This window comes from Bos indicus, chromosome 26 (assembly GCF_029378745.1).
Source record: "Bos indicus isolate NIAB-ARS_2022 breed Sahiwal x Tharparkar chromosome 26, NIAB-ARS_B.indTharparkar_mat_pri_1.0, whole genome shotgun sequence".
Lineage (NCBI taxonomy): Eukaryota > Metazoa > Chordata > Mammalia > Artiodactyla > Bovidae > Bos > Bos indicus.
Window position 1 is genome coordinate 33,768,074 of NC_091785.1, and position 25,358 is coordinate 33,793,431.

The window sequence follows — 25,358 nt, forward strand, 5'->3', positions numbered from 1 at the left end:
GCCACCAGGGAAGCCCAATGCAAAAATATGTTTTCTTATTTAAACTCCATTAAAACATTTAAAACATGCATTATCCCAAATTTTCATTTTGGATCAGCTACTTAATCTCTGTTTGGGTGATCCAGATTCATAAATAAATTACATAATCTCACTTAAAAAATTGCAGTCTAAACTTTTAGTTATCTGATGTCTTGAGCAAACAATCCAGATAAACATTATTCATGCAAGCTTTTCTCCAGCCTTTATTGGGTAATTATCTAGGCTCTCTGAGTCATCTTCAGAGTCAAATGTTCAATTACTGTCACTGAAATTTTATAAAATTACATAAACATCAATTATAAATCCTAAAAAACAAATGACACTATAGCATATTTAAAGATTAATTTATTTAAGTATGCATATCATATAAACTTTTTATCATAAAAATATGCCCCATATTAAATAATTTTAAAGATATGTAATTACTTATATATAATGCTTTCAATAGAGTTCATTATCATGAATTCTTTGGTTCCCAAATCTGTCTTTGTTTCCCCTCCTACTGCTGGATGCGGAATACAATAGCCCCCGCAAGAAGGGGCAAAATACAAAGGTTCTAGGCTGACCAGTCTCAGTTATCATGGACGATGCTAAGATGCTCTGCATAGTCAGCACCATGAACATATTACTCAAATGTAAATGAGAACTTAGGCAGAATGAGTGACCTTCATGAGGCTTTTCACATAAAGTGTACTTCATTATCACTGAAGATTTAACTACTAACAAGCGAGGTCTAAGTTATTTAACTATTTCTGAGCCCTTTGGGGTAATGTCAATATCCAGCTTCCAGTTTCCACTCTTGAAAATATTTCTCCATTGTGCGTCTAGATTTCAAGGAGCCCACATTCACGGTAGGTATGATTTTCTGCGGCTTCAGCCACTGAACAAAACGTTTCATCTCTAGGTAGCTGCTGTGTTCACTGTAAGGAATCCCTGCAATACAAAAGATAGTGCTTACTAAACAAACTAATAAAAAAAACTGCATACACCCAAAATAAAATAAAAAAGAAAAAGAAAGCAATCCAAGTATTTTTGCCAAAAACTCCTTGGTGCTTTTTTTTCTGATAACAAAATTTGCTAGTATTTTTTACAAATTGTTTTTCCTTTGTTCAGTCCTTAAGTTGTGCTCAACTTTGTGCGACCCCATGGACTGTAGCATGCCAGGATCCTCTATTTATGGGATTCTCCAGGCAAGAATACTGCAGTGGGTTGCCATGCCCTGCTCCAGGGTATCTTCCCAGGTTAGGCATCGAACCCATGTCTCCTGCCTTGGCAGGCGGATTCTTTACCACTGAGTCACCAGGGAAATCGTCTATTACAAATAATAAAGATTAAAATTATATAAACACTTTTGAACATTAAAAAATGCTATTACTTTTCTACGTAGCTTCCCTGGTGGCTCAGATGGTAAAGAATCTGCCTGCCAATGCAGGAGACCTGGGTTCAATCCCTGGGTCTTTTCTACTTTTCTATGTAGATACTTAATGATATGTATTTCTATAGATTCTTATATGGAAATAGATTTTTTCTTTTTAAACAATTCTTCCCTTAAGCACTTTGCCCAGCTACTGATTTCATGAAAATTCTAGAAGAAATATGAGTAAAACCTGAAGGGTAACAAGCAAAAGATTCTTGATTTCCAGAGCAAGTAAGCAGATTCCATCCCCAAGCTTTGTACACATTAAAAGGAAAAAAAAGAAAAAAAAAGATTAAGTATTCAAAATCTCATTATCTTCTTTACTGAAGATCAAATACCACAGAGAAAGGGTCCTGGTTAGAGTAAACTAGGGTCTAAAAATGTCTCCATTGGCCACTATAGTCATAAGCCAATTTCTGAGGACAGAAATGATTAACGTACTCCAAAGATGAAAAAATTAAAGTCAAGTCTGTAACTCTTGCTGTCACCACATCCGTCACTGTCTTCGTATTCTCAGTGCCACAGCATCATTTAAAACACAGTGGTACCACCCATCTCTCCTTTTGAGTAGTATATTGGGTTGGCCAGGAAGTTCTACAATCTCCCTGACATGTCACTGATAACACACACGGGTTCCTCTGTATTAGTCACTGTCTACTAGCCATACTTCTTTATATAAGTTTACAATGTACTAAAGATATAGGTTTAGAAAGTGAGGAGCAATTTTCACCTGTTAAATTCTTAAAGATACTTTGGTGCCTCTTTTTTGTTGGATCTTAATTTTACCGCTTTTTTAAAAAAAATGTAAACTAATTCCAAATATTAAGAGTAAAAGCAAAATGAATATACCATATATTGAAATGTTTCCTTTGGTCTGGGGAATAATATCTGCTAGACTAGTTAACTTGTTAGAATGCGTCCAACCTGTCGGTCGAAAAGCCAAAATCTGATTGTATTTCCCACCACATTTCTTCAAGTGATTCTGTAAACCCTGTTTAAAAAAAAAAAACACAAGATATTTATTTAATGGTTGGTGAAGATGGGTAATGTGGAATAAAACAGAATGATTAAAATGCTGCATCGGCACAGTTTTGGGGAGTTTTCAGTTGGTGAGCATTGGAAAACCTAGTGCTGTATTCCTCACAAGAAAATAAAATAACTGAAAAAAAAACTTTCCCCTTTGCTTAACTGAAGTTGTGTGTGTGTGTGTGTGTGTGAGTAGCTCAGTCGTGTCTGACTTTTTGCAACCCTTATTAGAGGTATGATACTAACACTGATAAATGTGAGTCCTTACTCTCCATGCATTTACACCAATACAGGACTGACGGATGGATATAAAGATGGAAATAACTTTATAACTGCATTATACTCAGCACAGACATACATTTTAAGATGCACAGTAGCTCTTTTCAAATGTTTACTCCTTTTCACCCTTTATACATGAACTAGAATAACTGCAAAACTTCTCAGGCTGCTCTAATTAGAAATAAAACGCTAATACATTTTGAGTAGAATAGAACTTTCCAAACTAAGGTTGTCACTAGTGAGGACATCAGGTAAGATTCTTATAAAATCAGTGACCAAGGTTCAACCTTCGAAAGATAAGAAAAACCCAGATAAAGGCAAAATGGCATGAGGGATATTTAAAAAAAAAAAAATCTAATATTTTTTGGCTAAAGACTAAACCCAGAGTGTCAAAGGCTTAATGTAAATTTATAATAACATCCTCCTGCTGCTGCTGCTAAGTCGCTTCAGTCGTGTCCAACTCTTAGCAACCCCATGGACTGCAGCCTACCAGGCTCCTCCGTCCATGGGATTTTCCAGGCAAGAGTACTGGAGTGGGTTGCCATTGCTGTCTCCATAATAACATCCTAGTTTTATTTAAAACAATAAGAAACCTAAATAGTATATAGTGTCATCTTGGATTTCCAGAAGTCTCCTTTTTCTTCTTTAACCATACATATAAACTACTGAATTTTAAAAAGATGCTGGCAAGAAGTTCTGAAGAAATCATAAAGACAAATCCACTCATCTACCTATTCGTTCATTCAGTAAGTATCTGTTCCAGGGGCTGATATTCGAGTGGTCAGTGAGACAGAGCCTTCGCCTTATGGAAGCCTACAGCATAAGGGAAGACTTCCATAAACACCACTTTCTGAATCCTTTTCTTTTTTTTTAATGGAAACAATGTGCTCTTTCTTTTTAAAACTCTCATAATCTATTACACCATCAGCACCTAGGAACCTTAGATTGATTTCTTCAGAAAGGACTTATTTGTTTATAAACTCCTAGAAATGGAATAGCTAAGGATTTGCCCCTAATTTCCCTTATAAGTGGATGAAGAATGCCATTTCTCTGAACCTCAGCATAGGAATACTACCTTTTTAAAAAGTATGCCTATTTGGTAGAAGACAAACACATCATTGTGCTTCATTTAAAAAATTTTCTTCTTATTATCTACAGGCTGATGATTTTATTGTGTTTATCAGACATTAATATTTCACTGGTGAATTAATAATAATCTTTTGATTTCTTTTATATCAAATAATGATCTTTTGCTAATTTGTACACCTGCCATTAAACAGTTATATATCTTACCAACTACTATCCCTCCTCCAAAAAAAAGTTTCAGTTACAGATATATAAGTTTTCATTACCACATCCCTGGTTCTGCAAATTTTCAGGTTTTTGTCTTGCTTAGTCTAGGATCTAGCTAACATAATGCTCTTTGCTTAATTACTAATCCTCTTCTCTTCCTGTCCTCACAAAGAAAAGAAAATGACAGGAGCCAGGTTTAGAGCAATTATACATGTAGTATCATAAACTAAGAGTCCAACTTTCAAAAATAGGTCATCAAATTTATCCATTCTTATGTGTCTCTGTCGGAGAAGGCAATGGCACCCCACTCCAGAACTCTTGCCTGGGAAATCCCATGGACGGAAGAGCCTGGTAGGCTACAGTCCATGGGGTCGCTAAGAGTCAGACACGACTGAGTGCCTTCACTTTCACTTTTCACTTTCATGCATTGGAGAAGGAAATGGCAACCCACTCCAGTGTTCTTGCCTGGAGAATCCCAGGGACGGGGGAGCCTGGTGGGCTGCCGTCTATGGGGTCGCACAGAGTTGGACACGACTGAAGTGACTTAGCAGCAGTAGCAGTATGTGTCTCTGTAAAAACACTCGGGAGAACTGAATCAGAAGTAATTTCTGCTTTTCATAAGACAAATTAGAGTTACCACAAAAACATCATTAACCTGTGCCACAAACAAAAACACAGGACATCATCATCTAAGCCAAGCACACAGAAGACTGCAACCACCACCAGTCATTCATTAACCACAACTGGAGGACTACTATCATGAGGAATTTTATTATGATTTAGTCAACATAAAGTCCCTGATCTATGACTTGTTTCTCTGTTTATTGATAACTAGTTTGTGATAAAAATGCCTTCAGTAGATGCTACTAAAGTTATTTTTCAGTATGTAAATGAATCATCTATAACTAATGTTTTACCACATCCCATCAATCAGGTTAAAACCAGGGGTGGTAGTCAATTACGTTCTTACATACACGAACCTGGGATGCTGAACTAGGTAGCATGAGTGCTATCATTTATAGCAGAGGCCTCCAACCTCTGGGATCTGATGTCTGATGATCTGAGGTAGAGCTGATGTAATAATAACAGAGATAAAGCGCACAAGAAATGCAGTGTGCTTGAATCATCCCTGAACCATTCCCCTCCCGCCTCCCAGTCTGTGGAAAAATTGTCTTCCATGAAGTCAGTCTCTGGTGTCAAAAAGGTTGGGGATCCCTGATTTACAGTGTTTTTAAGTCTTTCAAGCCGGCCTCAGAAACCCTGACAATTGTATCATGTTTACATTTGCACAAAAAAGTCATTTTCTCTGATGCAATAAAACTATTTTGCCTAGTTTAAAAAACTGCCTTTAAGTACTAACTAAAATGTAGCCTTATGGTAACCATCTGCTTCCGCTCCACCTGCGTTTTGAAGATATGAAATTGTAAAAAGAATGTCATCAATACCTGGTCACTTTAATGGAAGAAGGGGAAGAGCTACAGAAAAATACCAAAAACATACAACAAATAATGGAAATAAGACAAAGATTTCAGATATTCTTTTTTTTTTCTTCAAAGCAGGTAACTGCTAGTTTTTTATTTTTATTTAAACATACAGTTCAGTGGTTGTTGGTACAGTCACAAAGTTATGTGACTATCACTGCTGTCTAATTCTAGAACATTTTCATCAATACCTCCATCCACCCCTGCAAAGAAAACACTGTTCTCATTAGCAGTTGCTCCCTATCTCCTCTCCCTCAAGCCCTGGAAACCACTAACCTACTTACTCTCTCCAGATTTACCTATTCTGGACATTACATATAAATGAAATCATAAAATATGTAGTCTTTTGTGTCTCTTTCACTTGGCATGTTCTCAAGGCTTATTCATACAGCAGCATGAAACAGTAATTTATTTCTTTTTACAGCTGAATACTTCTGTTTTATGTACATAACACTTTTTTTTTTTAATCCATTTATCATTTAATGGACACTGGAGCTTTTTCCAGCTTTATGGCTACTATGAACTATGCTGCCATGAACATCTGTGTAGAAGTTTTTGTGTGGACATTATGTTTTAATTCTCCTAGGCATATACCTAGGACTGGAATTACTGATCATATACTCAATCCATGTTTAATTTTTAAAGACATTAACACATTGTTTTCTAAAGCAGCTGCACCACTTAACGGTCTTGTTAGCAATACATGAGGTTCCAGTTTCTCCATATCCTCATCAACAATTGGCACTATCTTCCTTACTACAGCTATCGCTGTGAGTCTACAGTGGTGTCTCACTGTGGCTTTGATTTACAGTTCCCTGATTGCTAACAGTGCTGATCCTCTTTTTCTCATGTGCTTACTGGCTGTGTGTATACCTCCTCATTCATTCCTTAGCCCTCTGCTGCCTCTGGCTTCCTCCAACATTACTTCACTGAAATAGTCCTTGTGAACGTCATCCTTTCCTTACATGACCTCTCACAGCACAAGGTACTCATAAACAGTCTTTCCTGAAAACTCAGCCCCTTCACCTCCATAATATTCTGACTCCCCTACCCGTTTTGTCCCCTTAAATGGATCATTTGTTCAAATGAAACAAACTCAGCAAGAAATAAGACAGTAAGATAAAAATCATAAACATATGTTATACCCTCCTCAGGATATCAGTGTTCATTTTTTGATTAAGCAACATTCTCATTAGCCTCCATGCAAACTGGATACCTCTCAAATTTAACACATGTTTGCAAAGCTGGCTTAAATGCTAATGGACAAGACTATGACTTGATTATCCTTGACATTTTTATGAATTACATACTCATGGAAATAGGTGCCAAAAGGATTTTATCATAATCTCATGAAAAGAGGAGAATTTCCTTACTCAAGGCATAGAACTAAAATACTAATTTTCCTTACACTGTATCAGTGTTCTTATTTATGACAGATATAGTAATCAATACCTACTAAGCTATTTCAAAAGGCTCCATAAAATTGTTTCATAAATAACAAAATTAAAGATATGTTTTTTGGTGTACATCATGTTCTTTATTGCTTTTAATACACAGGTTTGATGTATTCCTTTGCAAGGTGTCAAAATGTTAGTAAAAGGAATGAATCTTAGTATCTGAATAAATCTGACAAACAAACCCCCATAAATTACAGGGAGGTCACATCATATGTATCTTAATTTATACCTCAGAACTAACACTAGAACTTTTTTTTAAAATACACCTCTACTATTTCATTCAATCCTCACATATATATTTTCAACATATATCAATGGTATAGTGGCTTAATAATATACAGAATAGACCTGAAGAAAAGTAAGAATGCCTTAGAATTCTTCATTCATTTCCCCACTCATCCAGGAAGAAATGGAAAATAATCTTATAAACAGAAGGTGTGAACGACCAGAGAGATGCATACATTTTTCTATTTTTGTTTCCTCCTGTTTCTTCCTTCCCTAGCTCCTAAACTCCTGGTGAGCATATGAATCACTCTATACAGCTGCACCAAAAAAAACTTAAAAACATTTCAAATTTCACTTAAAGGATTTTTTAGGGCAAACTACTTTGTCTCCGTTGTAATTGAATTTCTCTACCTTAAATGCAAGTAAAATGGCATTCTAGTTTACAATCATCAGATTGCCTTTTCTAGTTCATCCTAAAGACGTATCTCTTGAGTGCTTACCTTAAAATTAATTTGCATCATTGGGAGAAGGTGAACCAGTGAATTGCACATGTCTGTAGTGATGAAGGAACTGACTTCTGGTATATTGAAGCACTGTAACGTGTTATATTTTTCTTTGGACATGCCTACTTTTGAACCCAGAACATCGGCAATGGCTATAGGAAAAGTTTAAAAATAATAAGTTATAGTTCATGAAAAGATTAAATAACAACTTAATCAACTTTAAAACAAGAATTTACCAAAAAGAAATTTAAAACATTCACACTTTTGCAATAATGTCTCAAAAAGGCTGAATAATTTTCTTGGTTAACCATAAGGAACGGAGAAGGCAATGGCACCCCACTCCAGTACTCTTGCCTGGAAAATCCCATGGACGGAGGAGCCTGGTAGGCTGCAGTCCATGGGGTCGTTAACAGTCAGATGCGACTGAGCAACTTCACTTTCACTTTTCACTTTCATGCATTGGAGAAGGAAATGGCAACCCACTCCAGTGTTCTTGCCTGGAGAATCCCAGGGACAGGAGCCTGGTAGGCTGCCGTCTATGGGGTCGCACAGAGTCACTGAAGCGACTGAGCAACAGAACCATAAGGAATAAATTGTGAGAAATCCAATAACTTATTTTTAAAGAACTAGTCTTTCAAAATTATAAAAGATGGATGGAAAGGGGTTGAGGGAGGGGGAAAAAATAAGTTTGCAGGAGTTAAAACCCTGACTGTATCATTTTACATCTTAGTATTTGACATTATGGGACCACAGTTAAGAAGAAATGGAAAATACTTTGCAAAATAGTACCATACTATCTAGAAAAATTACAGTTGCATTTCCAGAAATCATTTAGGAACAAAAACTAAACCTGTTCTCTAAAATAATTAATTGATAATTATCATCAAAAAATGCAGTGAAACTATACACTAGTCATCTCTCAGTCTGCTAAAATATTAATGTAGTGTGGGCTTTTGCTCTATCAACACTTTGTAGATATAAAGGCTACCATAAACACACTTATCAAATGTTTCCATTAAGTCTTTCAAAGTTTAAAGGAATTAAACTCTATCAAATTTTTCTTCAATTTCAAACAATACTGAATTGTTTCAGGAAATAAATATCAAGCACAAGAACGATGCCTGAAAGGGCTTTATGCAAAAAGAATCTGATCCTTGTAATACAGTAATGTAAATTAGCTATAGCTATCACCCACCTAGGAAGATTTTCTCTTTTCCAATAGAGTAAGTGCCACAGACAACAAGAGCCCGTGGGTTTAGAGTTACAGTCTCAAAGGCAGTGTTGATGGCAAACTGGATAACCTCTTGCTGAGATGGAAAAGAGTATTCCGGGCTGCAATATCTGTAATATGTAAATACAGTCTTACTAAAAGAACAACAAGAAAGCCATAGCATTAAGTTGGATGCTATTTTACAAAAGAAGCTTTATCAAAATTACATACAATAGCAGTATAGTGTATGAACACCACTGCAGTTACCTCACCAGTGCCTGTGGTTAAAATATTTGTTAACAGCTATTGATTATTTATGATGGAATTACACATTTTCAATATACCTTTTTCATTATATTTATCACTCTCAAATACAAAAACTGCATTTTCTTCCTTCAAGAATATTTCTAGTTAGCTATTTTATCTATGAATTGTAAACCTTAATATCTTCTTTTTTTAACCCCAAGCCCTGTCAAAGAAAATACTATTGATAGGGATTGTCTTTATGGACTAAAGAATTTTGCTTTATCAAAAATATATATTTTTAATAATGAAATGGAACATGGATTTGATGAAGTAGCATAAAATCAAGTAGTTAATATTCACACGGTTGTTATTCTCTCTTAGGAGATACAGAAATATATATAATATTATAGGAATATAGCAGATCTAGTTGTGTTTACCTCAATATAACAACACCCAAAGAAAAATACTACTATTAGTATTAACTCTAACACTTCTAGTTATAGATATTCAACATGAAAGTTCAGCACTTTTTTACTAAAAAACTCATAAAGTATAAACATCAAAGAAATATACTCTTTGCTGGTCAGCTATAAGAGCAGACAAAACTCAGTTTTCTCTCTTATAAAAACCCACAAAGAAATTCAGAATGGTATGTAGATTAAAGTAACAATAAAAAGGTTTCTTTTAAAACATTATTTTCTTAATTCACCTAGTATTTAAGTACATATAGAAGGATGGAAAAATTAGCAATAGTGTTAGAAAACTGGATATGGAAGATCATCTCTTACTAAAATATGCCATCCAAACTCAGGTCTTATGGAGACAGATTGAAATAGTTAACATCATTTCTGAAAAACCGATGAGAGGTATTTTAACAATAATAAAAGGACAAGGGATTAGATCTGACAGAGTGCCTGAAGAACTATGGACGGAGGTTCATGACACTGTACAGGAGACAGGGATCAAGACCATTCCCAAGAAAAAGAAATGCAAAAAGGCAAAATGGCTGTCTGAGGAGGCCTTACAAATAGCTGTCAAAAGAAAAGAAGCAAAAAGCAAAGGAGAAAAGGAAAGGTATACCCATTTGAATGCAGAGTTCCAAAGAACAGCAAGGAGAGATAAGAACGCCTTTCTCAGCAATCAATGCAAAGAAATAGAGGAAAACAATAGAATGAGAAAGACTAGAGATCTCTTCAAGAAAATTAGAGATACCAAGGGAACATTTCATGCAAAGATGGGCACAATAAAGGACAGAAATGGTATGGACCTAACAGAAGCAGAAGATAGTAAGAAGAGGTGGCAAGAATACACAGAAGAACTATACAAAAAAGATCTTCATGACCCAGATAACCACAATGGTGCGATCACTCACCTAGAGCCAAACATCCTGGAATGCGAAGTCAAGTGGGCCTTAGGAAGCATCACTAGGAACAAAGCTACTGGAGGTGATGGAATTCCAGCTGAGCTATTTCAATTCCAAAAGATGATTCTGTGAAAGTGCTACACTCAATATGCCAGCAAATTTGGAAAACTCATCAGTGGCCACAGGACTGGAAAAGGTCAGTTTTCATTGCAATCCCAAAGAAAGGCAATGCCAAAGAATTCTCAAACTACCGCACAATTGCACTCATTTCACATGCTAGCAAAAACAGACTGGTTCCAAATAGGAAAAGGAGTACGTCAAGGCTGTATATTGTCACCCTACTTATTTAACTTATATGCAGAGTACATCATGAGAAACGCTGGGCTGGAAGAAGTACAGCTGGAATCAAGATTGCCAGAAGAAATATCAATAACCTCAGATATGCAGATGTCACCACCCTTATGGCAGAAAGTGAAGAGGAATTAAAAAGCCTCTTGATGAAAGTGAAAGAGGAGAGTGAAAAAGTTGGCTTAAAACTCAACATTCAGCAAACGAAGATCATGGCATCTGGTCCCATCACTTCATGGCAAATAGATGGGGAAACAGTGGAAACAGTGTCAGACTTTATTCTTTTGGGGTCCAAAATCACTGCAGATGGTGACTGCAGCCATGAAATTAAAAGACACTTACTCCTGGGAAGGAATGTTACGACCAACCTAGATAGCACATTAAAAAGCAGAGACATTACTTTGTCAACAAAGGTCCGTCTAGTCAAGGCTATGGTTTTTCCAGTGGTCACGTATGGATGTGAGAGTTAGACTGTGAAGAAAGCTGAGTGCTGAAGAATTGATGCTTTGGAATTGTGGTGTTGGAGAAAACTCTTGAGAGTCCCCTGGACTGCAAGGAGATCCAACCAGTCCATTCTAAAGGAGATCAGTCCTGGGTGTTCATTGGAAGGACTGATGCTAAAGCTGAAACTCCAATACTTTGGCCACCTGATGGGAAGAACTGACTCATTTGAAAAGACTCAGATGCTGGGAAAGACTGAAGGTGGGAGGAGAAGGGGACGACAGAGGATGAGATGGTTGGATGGCATCACTGACTCAACGGACATGAGTTTGAGTAAACTCCGGGAGTTGGTGATGGACAAGAAGGCCTGGTGTGCTGCAGTCCATGGGGTTGCAAAGAGTCAGACACGACTGAGCGACTGAACTGAAAAAGACAATGGGGCTTCCCAGGTGGCGCTAGTAGTCAATAACCCCCATCCAAGGCAGGAGACATAAGAGACATGGGTTCTATCCTGGGTTGGGAAGATCCACCTGGAGGAAGAAATGGCAACCCACTCCAGCATTCTTGCCTGGAGAATCCTATTAGTCAGAGGAGTCTGGTGGGCTACGGTTCATGGAGTCGCAAAGAGAAAGACACAGCTGAAGTGACTTAGCAAGCATGCACTCAAAAAGACAATGGCTTATACTATTATGTTGATAGCACTTAGGAATTCAAGACTGTTGCTTATAGATTACCTTTTGGAGAAAGGAACAATGTAATTCTGAATATTCAGACACAGACCTCATTCTCTGTTTTCTTTTCTTCATAATCACACTTAATTGTTACAAAGATACTTTGAAAGGATAACCTTAAAGGATGTTTTCCTAAAGTTTGCTCCCAAATTTCAAATTTTCCTTCCTTGTTTCTGCAACAAGATTCTCATATAAACCATATTTTCAAAGGGATATTACCAAAAAAAAAAAAAAAATTGAGCTGGAGTCAATTAAGACATGTAATCCCAGATTTGTGCTAAGTATGTTTTTTCAACCATCTTTCTGATAAGTACTTAAAATGATAATTGACAGTAAGTCATTACTTTGATTACCTAAGCACAAGCTCAAATTATTCATAATATACAGGGAAATGCTGTCAGTGGAAAAAAGAAGCACACAAACAAAGCTTCTCTTACGTTGTATCTAAGTAAAGCGTGTGGACTTTGTGGCTTCCAAGTAGAGAACGTTCCATGCTGGGGTCTGCTCTGAAGTCTCCCGTGTGTAGTATGACGTGACCGTTAGGAAGACAGAAAAGGATCATGACAGCACCTGGACAGCTGAACACAGACATTTCAAAGGAATATTATTTACACAGATCAAAACAGCTAAAGAAAGAGTATTCATTTCAATATCAACAAGTTAACACACTTTATTAACTGACCACAATGATACAGCATTGTACTACAGAGAAGTGTAGCATTTTAAGGTAAGGGAATTTATGTCACACACACAAAACATTGGTGTGCAGGAAAAGGTTAATTCAGCAGGCCAAGGCTGGTAAAACTCCACACATGCTCAAGAAAGGCCTGTCTTTAGGACTAGTCCTTGGAAGCTGAGTTTTGGGTCCTTGGAGCATTCTGCCTGCTAAGAGTGTTTTGGATGCTGCGCCCATTGGGCCATGTGTTACTAGTTTGATCACATAGTTACTAATAGTGGTGAATACTTGTTTTCTGCTTTAGGGGAACTGGAGTCTGAGTACTGAGGTCAGTCATGTGGGTGCTAGAATTATACACTGCTGTTGCTGCTGCTAAATCACGTCAGTCATGTCCGACTCTGTGCAACCCCATAGATGGCAGCCCACAGGCTCCGCCATCCCTGGGATTCTCCAGGCAAGAACACTGGAGTGGGTTGTCATTTCCTCCTCCAATGCATGAAAGTGAAAAGTGAAAGTGAAGTCGCTCAGTCGAGTCCGACTTGTAGCAACCCCATGGGCTGCAGCCCACCAGGCTCCTCCGTCCATGGGATTTTCCAGGCAAGAGTACTGGAGTGGGGTACCATTGCCTTCTCCAGAATTATACACTACTGACTTCCAATAAAATCCCTGGATACTAAGGCTCAGCTGAGCTTCCCTGGTTGGTCACAGGTCCCATGTGTTGTTAGGGCTTCCCTGGTGGCTCAGATGGTAAAGAATCTGCCTGCAATGCAGAAGACCCTGGTTCAATCCCTGGGTCAGGAAGATCCCCTGGATAAGGGAATGGCAACCCACTCCAGTATTCTTGCCTGGAAAATCCCATGGATGGAGGAGCCTGGTGGGCTGCAGCCCATGGGGTCACTACGAATTGGACTCTTAAATTCTAGGAAAACACAGGAAATAATTGGAGAAGGCAATGGCAACCCACTCCAGTACTCTTGCCTGGAAAATTCCATGGACGGAGGAGCCTGGTGGGCTGCAGTCCATGGGGTCGCGAAGAGTCGGACATCACTGAGAGACTTCACTTTCACTTTTCACTTTCATGCATTGGAGAAGGAAATGGCAACCCACTCCAGTGTTCTTGCTTGGAGAATCCCAGCGATGGTGGAGCCTGGTGGGCTGCCGTCTATGGGGTCGCACAGAGTCGGACAGGACTGAAGCGACTTAGCAGTAGCAGCAGCAGCATTAAATAATTACAAACTTCCCTTTCCCTGAACCCAAAATCCACACCTCAGTGACTTCACTGGGGAATTCTATGAAACATTTAGGGAAGAAATAATAACAATTACTATATGACATATTTCAGAAAATATATTTCAGAAAATAGAGGAGAAGGGAATACTTCATGAGGTCAGTATTACTCTGATATCAAAGTAAGACAAAAGTATTATTTAAAAAAACCTGTAGACCAATAGACATTGTAAAAAAGACAAAATTCCTTAACAAAATATTAGCTATCAAATCTACCTATAAATTTTCAAAAAGGGTAATACATGAAGACTAAGTGGGGTTTATCTCAGTAATATAAGGCTGGTTTAAATCCATCTTTGTCATTTACCACATTAACATTATAGAGGAGAAAAATTATATTATAATCTCAATAGATGCCAAAGAAACATTTGACAAAATTCAACACCCTTTCATCATCACAAACTTCCAGCAGAGGGGATTTTCCTGATAAAAGGCATCTATGAAATACCTATTGCTAACATCATACTTAATGGAAAAAGACTGAATACTTTCTTAAGATTAAGAACATGGGAACATGTCTGGTCTCACCACTTATATTTGACATTATCTGAAGGCCTAATCCAGTACAATAAGTAAGAGAAAAAATACCACTCTAAATGGAAAGAAAGAAGTAAAACAAAATCATATTTGTAGACATATGTGGAAAATTTTCAAGACTCTATTAATACCAAAAAACCTACAACAGCTAATGACAGGTTTAGCAAGGTCTCAGGATGCAAAGTCAAAGAACAAAAATCAGTTGTCCATTAAGAACTGAATGGATAAAATAATTGTGTAGATACTATGCAGTAATAAAAAGGAACACATAACAGCATGGATGAATCTCAAAAATACAACATGTGACAGAAGCCAGATAGAAAACAGGAGTTACTATATGATTTCATTCAGATGAATCCCTAGTAAAGACAAATCTAATCCACAGTCACAGAAAACAAGGTTTTCCGAGTCCGAATTGGGGTTTGGGATTGACTGGGAAGGAACACAAGGAAATCTCCTGTGGTAGGGAATATTTTCCATATTTTTATTGTGGTGGGAATTACACGGGTGTGTACTTTTGTCAAAATTCAACAAAGACTTAAAATAGGTCCATTTTATTTATGTAAATTACACCTCAATAAAGTTCACCAAAAAAAAAAAATCAGAACTGGAGTTGTTGTAATTGGTGATTAAAAAAATAAACAGCAGCAAAGTTAGCAGATAAAATCTCACAGGCAATCTGAAAAAAACAGCACTGGCCTGGAATTTAGGAGACCTTGGTTTAGTCTTAATTTTAATTCTCTAAGTATCTATGATATCTAAGGTACACAGAAAGTGTAATGTGTAGCTGACTGCCAGTTGTATTTTGGCACTGTGAATCCTGATAGTACTTAACATTGAAAAAAATGAGGCGAAAAAGAAAAAAATTTTTTCAAGAAAAAAGTCTTCCAAGTCTTGAGTATCAAAAACCTAAAGGATTTCTTAAAGGAAAAAAAAAAATCCTCTAGAATCTGAAGTAACAGCTGGAGTACCAGCTGTTAATTTATATAAGTGATATTAAAGAAAATGGCAAAAGGTTATCTCTTAAAGAACAGCAACAATATGTTAAAAGATTAAAAAAAAATTAGATAGAGTCTCATATATAAAGCACAGTAATTAAACTATACTAAAAAAGGGTTAGAGAACACTTAAGAGAATCTCTCTACATTTAATCTTTGTTTCTGTATTGGGTACATTTTGTTTTTCCAAAAGAAGAAACACATTTTACTTGTTTTAAGAAATATCAAGCATAATAGTTTCAATAAAAAGTTCTTAAATAACCATGCAATGTGTTTTCCTTTTGAATATTTAAAAACTGGTTGTCAGTAAGGTAACTTTAATACTTACTGATTGGCATCTAGCAAAATAACCTTGATACCATTCACTATACATTCAGTGTCTGTTGGCAAGGGATGGATATATTGTTCTTGTACATGAAGTTTGCTCTTCAACAAATTGCCAGTTATCTGCAAAACAGGATGTGCTTATTGCTGATACATGAAAACACTAAATAAGTTTATTTCATATCTACTGAAGAACTCAAGCATCTTAATAATTTCCTTATTCTTTCACATATATTCATGTAAACCTACCAGAATGCCAGGAAGAACTTTCTAAAATGCATCACAACTTTGCTTAAACACTATCACCGACTTCTCCCTCACCTGTAAAAAGTCTGTTACCCAGCATGACACACAGAATCCTTCATGATTTGGCCCCTACCCATTTCTGCGGGTTTATCTACTGTTATTCCTTAGCTTGTTTTTAGCAACTGAAGTTCTTGGAATGGCTATACTTCTCAGGTGTCTGTTCCTTTACACAAACTCTTCTCTACCTGGAAGGCTCTCTTCTCTTTCTTTTGCCTGGATCTGGAATCAGACAGACCTGTGTTGAAACTCTGTGTCTGTCATTCATTACTAGCTCTGTGACTTGGGGCATGCTACTTAACCGCTCCAAGCCTCAGTTACTTCACTAATAAAAAGAGGTAATTCAAGAATACTTAAGGATTAAATCAAATTCTATCCAAAGTCCTCAGTAGTACACATTAAAATGCTCACCTTTTAATGATTAGTTCAAGGTGTCTCTCTCACCATGAAACTTTTTCTAACCTTAGCCTAGGACATAGTAAAGCCCCCAACTTCTCCCTACTTCTAGGTATTCTGTTTACTTTTCTACTACAAATAGAGAGCCCACTGGAGTACTGGTGAATGTGTAGGCTGTAAGCTCCCTGAAGTTAGGTATTTTGCCATGAGTATCTTTTTAGGCATTCAGTAAATAATTACTGAATGAAACATGTTTCAGTACATCATGAGCTAGCTTATCTGTTGTCTCTATAAAATAAAGCATATTTTAAAAAATCTATTGTAACTATCGACAATAACTCATTTGATTTTAGAGTCTAAAATGTGGAATCTGCTTTTTCATATATTTTCTAGAAAAATGATCTTAAAATTTTAATTATTTTTTAACCAAACTGCTTAGAAATTCACTGCATTCCACAAAATCAGAATTGAGAATACTAGAACTTACCTTACTACAATAAATGGGAAACGTGAAGTTTTTAGACAATCCAGCATAATGATCAGAATGGAAATGAGTGAGAAAATAGGCAGTGCAACCTTCAACCCATCCATACTGAAAGGCATCGACCGTAAAGCCAGTTCCTACAATGAAAACACCAAAGCAGCTGCTTTAGCAAGAGTGAAGTAAAAGTTACCCAATTTGCTTATATAGCAAACGCTCTTACACCTTTACATCTCATGTCCAACTTAACTTTACAATTTAATTTAAAAATCTACACCACATAAATTCATCAAAGGATGATCCTAGAGATAAAAATGAGTCTTGTTAAGTTTAGGCTAAATATACCCAGTATAGTCTTTAAGAATAACTTTGCCAAAAAAAAAAAAAGTACTAAGCTACAAACCAGTTATTTGCTTAGCTGAATGTTTCCATGATACTTACTAGGCACCTAAAAATCCTTTACTTCTGTGAAACAGCAAAAGGGGAATGCTATCTTTCTTCTAAAACATGAAATCTCAATAGGGGTGACATTGACCTGCTTCTGGCAGGAGAAAAATGGCTGATGACCCAAATGATCTCACTGGCCCTCCAAAGAGTCACAGAACAACAACAGGTAAATAGATACCCCTAGTATTTGAATTTCATTGTGGGAGGTGGGGAGGAGAAAGGGAAATGAGAAAAAAAAAAGCCTAAAAAGGCTCCCTAGAGCAGCAATTATGAAAAAAAAAAAAGATTGAGCTGTTGTAAAACATGCAGGTAAATAAGCATACCTCCACAATTCTACAGAGGCCTATCCACACATGGCCCACTAGTTCCGGGCTCACTTTAAATATATAAATTTAATCAAAATGTGCATAAATACTTTTCCTTACATAAATATTTTGAGCAAATTATAATTTATAGTATCAAAAAAGCACATTAAAGAATCCTCCTGAAACCAAGTGCATTTTGGCAGTTTTATAGTCTTTTCAGAAAGGTACCTGGTTTCTTCAATAATAAAATTCATTTTACTACACATTTCTCTATTAGCTCTTCTATGAAGGCACAAGAAATTAAAAAAATATGAAAAGATTACGAAACTAAATTATTACATGGTTTAAAAATGGTTAGCATTTATTATGACCTGTGTAACCCATGACATTTTCCTTCTTTGAAGCTTTTTCAGTTCAGTTCAGTCACTCAGTCGTGTCCGACTCTTTGTGGCCCCACGCCAGGCCTCCCTGTCCATCACCAACTCCCGGAGTTCACTCAGACTCACGTCCATCGAGTCAGTGATGCCATCCAGCCACTTTGCATTTCTCTTAAGTTCTTAGAGGCTGTCTGTTACCATGGTTACTTACAGAAATCCTTTCCTTCCTCTGTATTAAGCTGATCTATACTACTTTTTGTCAAATCTGTAATATCTATATAGCTAGTACAGTATCTTGTATATGGTGGTGGTGTTAGTCACTCAGTTGTGTCCAACTCTTTTTGTGATTCCATGGACTGTAGCTCGCCATGCTCCTCTGTCCATGGAATTCTCCAGGCAAGAATACTGGAGTGGGTTGCCATTCCCTTCTCCAGAGGATCTTCCCAACCCAGGGATCGAACCTGGGTCTCCCACATTGAAAGCAGATTCTTTACTGTCTGAGCTACCAGGGAAGCCCCATTTTGTATATAGAATATGTTTAGTAGAAGTTTGCTGAACTAAATGGACCAAAAAAAAGATTAAATAGGCAAAAAAAAAATCTGTTACATAAAAAATAAGGGAAACACAACAAATTGTTTCACATCCACACAACATGAGCAATGAACATGAAGTTTAAAGAAGTTGCGTCTTTGTAGATATATTAAGCGTTGCTACTTCGACTTACCAGGTATTTTTTTATAGAATGGGCATGTCCTTTTCCTTAATTCTCCTGCATTAGATGACTCTGAGATTTTTGTGTTCTCTCTCTGCACTCTGCCATGAGCTGATTTTATGAAGGTTTTGTCTTTACTTAAATTGACTGTTCTAGGTACTGTCTTCTTAAGGTGACCTGGATTCTTCTGATGTCCTCCTTCCTGCAATGAATCTGACTTTTTAAGTCTCTTTTTTTGACGCTGTGACCCCTTATCAGAAAGCTCCACAGAAGGCTGACTTTCACTTAAATTCTTTGCCTCTAATTCTAAATCACTTAAAGATTTTTCTGCTTTCCTCTTGCGCTGCTGGGACCTCTTTTCATTAGGACTTACAGCTGTATTGAAGTTCATCCCTTCTAATGAACTTTCCTCCAGCAATTTCTCTTTTCTTTTGGGTGGCAGTCCAAAATACACACCTATATCCATCTGCTTCATTACCTTAGTAGAAGGCTGTGTTGCATGACACTTAGGGCCAGAGGGCAACATTTTCGAAGGCTTAGCAACAGTAGGTGTACTAGAAAATGTTTCTGAATTTAAAACTGGAACTTTATTGTCCAGCATACCACCTAATGCCTTTCTGCAGAAACATGTTGAGTTTGCGTTGTTCTTAGCATTGGAATTCTTATTTGATAATTCTCTAGTTTTACTTTGGGTTGGGTGGAAAGAATGACACCCTCCTCCCTGGTTTTCAAAACGTTTTGACATTTTACTCTTAAGTAATGGAAGAGAATTTTGATTGTAAACAGCTGATTCTTCAATCACCTGTTTCTCTTTATTTGATTGAGATGAGCGAAATTCTGGCTCATCAGGTTTTGCTTTAGAGGCTTGGTAACCAGGAGAAGTAAAACTCTCTGCTAATGCAGGTGGAAGCAACAAAAAATCATCATCAGTATATGCTGGATGACCATGTGAAACAATTCTCTTATTTTGGAAAGTAAGTTGAGACGAATCATTAAGAGAGTTGCATTCATACAATTCTTCATTGTATTTATCCTGCGTTAAGAAGCTATCCACTTCGGGGCAGGCCTCCTGGTCCTTCAGTAAGGGGTCATATAGTTTTTTAAACAAAATGGAGCTGTTGTCATCTTCTTCTAGATTGCCATCTTTAGAGCTTTCCATGAAAAATAGTTCCTGTTGTGAATCATCCAGCTTATCATTTGTATCGTAAGTTTCTTCATCACTTTGAAGTGGAGAATAGGAGATTTCACAGTTGCTAAAGTCATTTTCTGGCAATGGCAAATTTCTGTGTTCTGGGTTGTTTTGGCTGTCTAATTCTTCAGCAAGAGGCAAACCAACTCCTACCAGTTTGTCACTGTTAACATGTCCTGTAAATTGTGGGACTTGTTGGGAAGTTTGGCTATTTGTCAAAGAGGAAATCTTTTTATTGGTTTCAGTTGGAGACTGAGAGCTTTTTAGACACTGTGTCACTAACAAGGGATCAGCTGAAACATTTTTTAAGTTTTCTGTTTGTTTCTGATGTGGAGACCATCTTTTCTCAAGGCTACAAAGAAAGTCTGAATTAGTTTCGCGGAAACTCCGCCCTGACCCATGGGAAGGATCCTTGAGAGGACTATTACCAGCTCTGCTTTGAGCTAGCAGAAGGTGAGTGTATCTCTGGTAATGAGAAGGAATTGTTGAGGAACACTGAAGACCATCAGGACACTCTGAAAATTTTAATAAAGAAAAAAGTATTACTGGATCAAAGCACAGAATAAGCTTTGACAGTATTAGCACTATAAATTAACAGGTAAGTGGTTTAACAGGTAAATAATCAGCCCTACTTTGCAGCCTTAGGACAATAGCTATCTTTATACCAACAAAAAATCAACACACAATTATCAGTAATCAAGCATGGTTTTACAAGGTGCTACTTATTATTTTTAAATCAAATATTCTTTTAAGTTTCCTTTCAAATACTCTTTTCTTGGGGAAAAAAAAAAATTAAGACTAACACCTTTTTCTCCCCACTAAAAGCTTTCACAAAGATGAGTTCCTCCAAAATGCATGTCATGCTTGTATGAGAAATCTATCCCATCAGTTTCACTACATCTCTATTGCTCAGGCAAAAAAAGAGTAGAGAAAGCTGGTATGTCTGTATCATAAGTTTAAAATTCCAGACTAAAATTCTACTCCAATTTTTGTCTTATCAGGCAACACAGATGTATGACAACCGCAGTACCAAATTAGGTTCCATTATTTAATATTCACACTGTATACAAAAACAGTAATACCAATCTTAATCAGAGTTGTCCATACACTAAACATTTTAGATTCTGTCATAAGATTTGCAATTTAATTTGATAAATTGGTTAATAATAAGGCTTAAGTAATCTGGAAACTTCCCTGGCATACTATTATGATTGAGAAACAGTATGGAAACTGTCTTGGCATAACCTCCCCCTTGTATGTCACTTTCCAGGCCTATCAAAAAATGACTCCCTCCACCTCCAAAGGGCCCGCTTTGTGGCTCAGCTGGTAAAGAATCCACCTGCAACGTGGGAGACCTGGGTTCCATCCCTGGGTTGGGAAAGGCTACCCAATCCAGTATTCTGGGCTGGAGAATCCATGGACTGTGTAGTCCATGGGGTCGCAAAAAGTCAGACATGACTGAGCGACTTTCACTTTCACCTCCAAAAAAGATATTACATTAAACTGGAAGACTTCATTGCTTAAAACTTAAAACTCCCTCATAAAAGTATACGTTAAAGAACTCAAGAACAATCCACCTGAGATTCTGTTCAAAGGAGTTTATCAGTGAAAAGCAAAGAGAAAAATCTCTTTGAGGTGGCTTCATCTGTAAGACATTTTACCCTGAGGGGCTCATTATGGGACTTCGATTTCTGATTTTCAAGCCACTGAAAACCAAATTACTAGCATTTGTTGAGGCTTTCACTTTTACAGGAAAGGCTAGTGCCAGTTTTTTGTTGTTGTTATTTTGCATCTTTGCAGTACTTTAAAATGAGAACTAGAGGTTAATAATAAAATGTCTTTTGAATCATAGTTAACTGAAAGCCTTATTGAATATTACTTTTATTCTATTGAATTTAAATTCTCTGAGATTTAAAATTTTATATATGGTATATAACTTTAAAATATACAAAGCAAATAATCAATAACAACTTATTCTCCATATACTATAAGTAGGATTTATATTACATTTAATTTACATATTAATTCTACATATTACATTTAATTCTACATATTAAACATGACATTTACTATATAGTTTAAAAGGTAACAACAGTGTAATATTACTTCCGTTCTCATTTGGCACAATTATTTACTAGAATCTTAATAAACTAACACTCCTTCCTAGTCCTTCTTTCTATACATTAAGAATGTACGGCATCCTTGACTTCAAGAACCCTGTGGACTACATTCATGATTCTCTAAAAGTCTGTTTCACAAAAGATAAAACGGGCAAAGGGTTCCAACTTTTAAGAACACCAAGTGCTCAGACGGTAAAGAGTCGCCTGCAATGAGGAAGACCTGGGTTCTAGCCCTGGGTCAGGAAGATCTTCCGGCCAAGGAAATGGCAACCCACTCCAGTATTCTTGCCTGGGAAATGCCATGGACAGAGGAGCCTGGCAGGCTACATCCATGGGGTCGCAGAGTTGGACATGACTGAGCGCCTTCACTTCACCTCTACTGGATATCAATTGCTGTTGTTTAGTCACTAAGTCAAGAAGGGCATGGCAACCCACTCCAGTATTCTTGCCTGGAGAATCCCTATGGACAGAGGAGCCTGGAGGGCTGCAGTGTCTGGGGTCGCAAAGGTTTGGACTAAGCACAGCACAGTCACTAAGTCATGTCTGACTCTTTGCAACCCCAGGGACTGTACCCGCCCCCACCGGGCTCCTCTGTCCATGGAATTTCCCAGGCAAGAATACCGGAGCAGACTACCATTTCCTTCTCCAGGAGATCTTTCCAACCCAGGGATTGAACCCATGTCTTCTGCACTGGCAGGTGGATTCTTTACCGCTGTGCCACCTGGGAAGCCCATTAGATGTCAATACCACCTACCTTATGCAGGTGAAAGTAGCCTAATATATGCTCAATTAACATTTATGAAAAATCACAGATGTTTTGGAACTCTTATGAAATAATAAAATGCATTAAAACTTTCTTTTTTGGCCATGCGGCTTATAGGATCTTAGTTCTCAAACCAGGGATTGAACCCATTCCACCTGCAGCAGGAGAAAAGAGCCCAAACCACTTACCACCAGGGAATTCCCCATTCAAACTGTTTTCAGGTTTGCAACACTCTCTACAGTTATACCAATGACTAGTATCTTTTTACCCTCACAAGAAGGGTAACAATGCATTATCTTGTTTCCTTCAAAGGTGAGTCATTCTTAAGAGTATCTCATCTCACTTCCGGTTTACTACTTATCTGGTTTCCTTCCTTCCTTCCAGATTGTTAAGTCTGGCCTCATTCAGGTCTTGTTGACTATTTCGAGCCCACTGTCTTTTTTGGAATCTTACCTGTTCCAGAGACTGGTGTGGAATCCAAACACTCAAAAACGTGCCATCGAGGTGTTTGACCTAGCAAGGAGGAAAAAGGCATCTGGCAGTTGGGACAGTACCCATCATAAATCTGCCGTGTCTTTGGAGACATGTGTTTGGTTTCGTGAGTCCTACTGCGCTTTTCTGGAGTGGTCTCCGTGTCTTGGCACTGTTGAACACCATCTCCACATATGGAGCTCTGACTGGAAGCTACAGATGTCTGACTGTCTGTTTCTCTAAGGCACGTTTCCGGGGTCTTGACCTTCTTTTTAGTTTCTACAGTCCTTTTTTTATTTCTGTTTCGTTTTGACTGGTGTTGTCCATCTGTTGCTTTTTCAACAGAATCTGGAATATTCTCAGAGCAATTATTTGGACGTACTCGTTTTGGTTTTCTTTTGGATTTGTATTCCCAGATGTCTTCTTCCAAAAAAGCATCTTCTAACATGGCAAAATGATTCTGATCATGAAAAAAGCACTAATCTTAAGCAAATTGACAATCTGTTTCTTGTTACAAAATTATTAAAGGGAATTATTTTGCTGAGGAAAAAAAGGTAACAAAAAACTTACTAACTTGATGGGACTCTAAAGCTCTGGTAATGAATATATTGGGAAACCACAAACCTCTTACCTAAGAACACTTGCTGTTCCATTTATAGCACAGTAAAATTAACAGGGGTAGCATCTGAGTTTTCCATTGTGTATACTTCATTCAGGTCTCTTGGCTTTTTCCAGGACTTGATTCATAAAAGTAAGAATCAGTAATACTTTGAATACCAAGTCCTAATGGAAATCATAGGTTTAACAGACTAATTTTAGAAGGAGCTTTGTAAAATCCTTATAAAGCTCCTGTCAATTCTTTTTCAGCTGGACAACTGTACAAATCACAAATCCAACCACAGTCCCTAGGCAACTGACTCAGCAGGTGTTCCAAACACTTAATGGCTACTTCAGCTTGCTAGTAACTCTAGTCACACCATAATCAAATGTGTGTGATTGGCAAAAGAAAAGTAATAGCCCTTATCCGTGACTCCAGGTCATTCAACAGCTTCGGTTTCCTGGGTCAGTCCAGTGTCTTCCTCCAGCGGCAATGAACAAAGACTGCATAATGAACAAACAAAATTCAAGTATGTGAAGTTGTACCTGCACCGAGACCACCCACACGCCTAACTTCAGATCGCAGAGGTGATCTGCCTGCAAGTCATCAGCTTTCTTTCCCACCAGCCTCAAAAACCAAGGTTCACCTGCCTGATGACACCCACCGGCTCGACCTCCTGTTTGGGCATTAGAGACGGCAAGGCCAGTGGAGGGGGCCCTCATTCCCCTCCATTCCTCAGGGCTGGGAGTGACGGAGCTGCCAACACAGCCCGCTCCGCAAAAGCCATCGGTGCCCCCACCCCGCCTCTTCTGAGGGCAGGCGCCCACCTGCCACCCTCACCACCCCCACCTCCCTGCGAGGAGCTCCAGCTGCGTCCGCTCCCCCCGGACACCCCTCGCCCGCCCGGTCCCCGTGTTCGCTCCTGCACTTTCACGGCACTGCTTGGTAATAAAACGCGGCGCTCATGTATAAGCCAAGCCATTGGCTAGTCCCTCCCAACTTAAAAAAGCCTACTCCTTTACCTTTCATGTCGTGGCGGGAACAGCTTCCCGTGACCAACGCTGTGTCGAATCGGCTGTTCCCGGTCTAAAAGGGGAACTTTGAAAAGAAAAAAAAAAAAGTTTGGGCCCTTTAAGTTCTACAGATTTATTTCGTTTTATTTTAGTTCTAAAACCTGCTAATTTCCAAACTGAAGGGTGGGGAATTGTTCTCTTGGAGCTTCTAGAACGCCGGCCCAGTGGCCTTTTCCTTGTTGAATCTGGCGTTCTGAATGTCCAGGCTCCCCTGGGGCGAGAAGACTTAGGAGGGGCGGGGT

At 37.9% G+C, this 25,358-nt stretch overlaps 1 protein-coding gene across 2 annotated transcripts; it reads right to left on the reverse strand.

The window, feature by feature from the left end:
• Nucleotides 1-366: 366 nt before the first annotated feature.
• DCLRE1A (DNA cross-link repair 1A) lies at nucleotides 367-25,194 on the reverse strand. 2 transcript variants are annotated; one of them, XM_019988637.2, is made up of 10 exons: nucleotides 25,066-25,194; nucleotides 23,428-24,546; nucleotides 18,915-20,606; nucleotides 17,068-17,201; nucleotides 15,886-16,004; nucleotides 12,497-12,637; nucleotides 8,916-9,061; nucleotides 7,718-7,872; nucleotides 2,306-2,447; nucleotides 367-972 (listed from the first exon to the last, which is right to left on the reverse strand). In XM_019988637.2, the coding sequence occupies exons 2-10, from the start codon at nucleotides 23,891-23,893 to the stop codon at nucleotides 812-814; spliced, it is 3,156 nt and encodes a 1,051-aa protein (XP_019844196.2). In that variant the 5' UTR covers nucleotides 23,894-24,546; nucleotides 25,066-25,194; the 3' UTR covers nucleotides 367-811. The 2 variants fall into 2 exon arrangements, with proteins under 2 accessions (XP_019844196.2, XP_070636973.1); XM_070780872.1 differs by lacking the exon at nucleotides 25,066-25,194 and adding an exon at nucleotides 24,708-24,839.
• Between the last annotated feature and the right edge of the window lie 164 nt (nucleotides 25,195-25,358).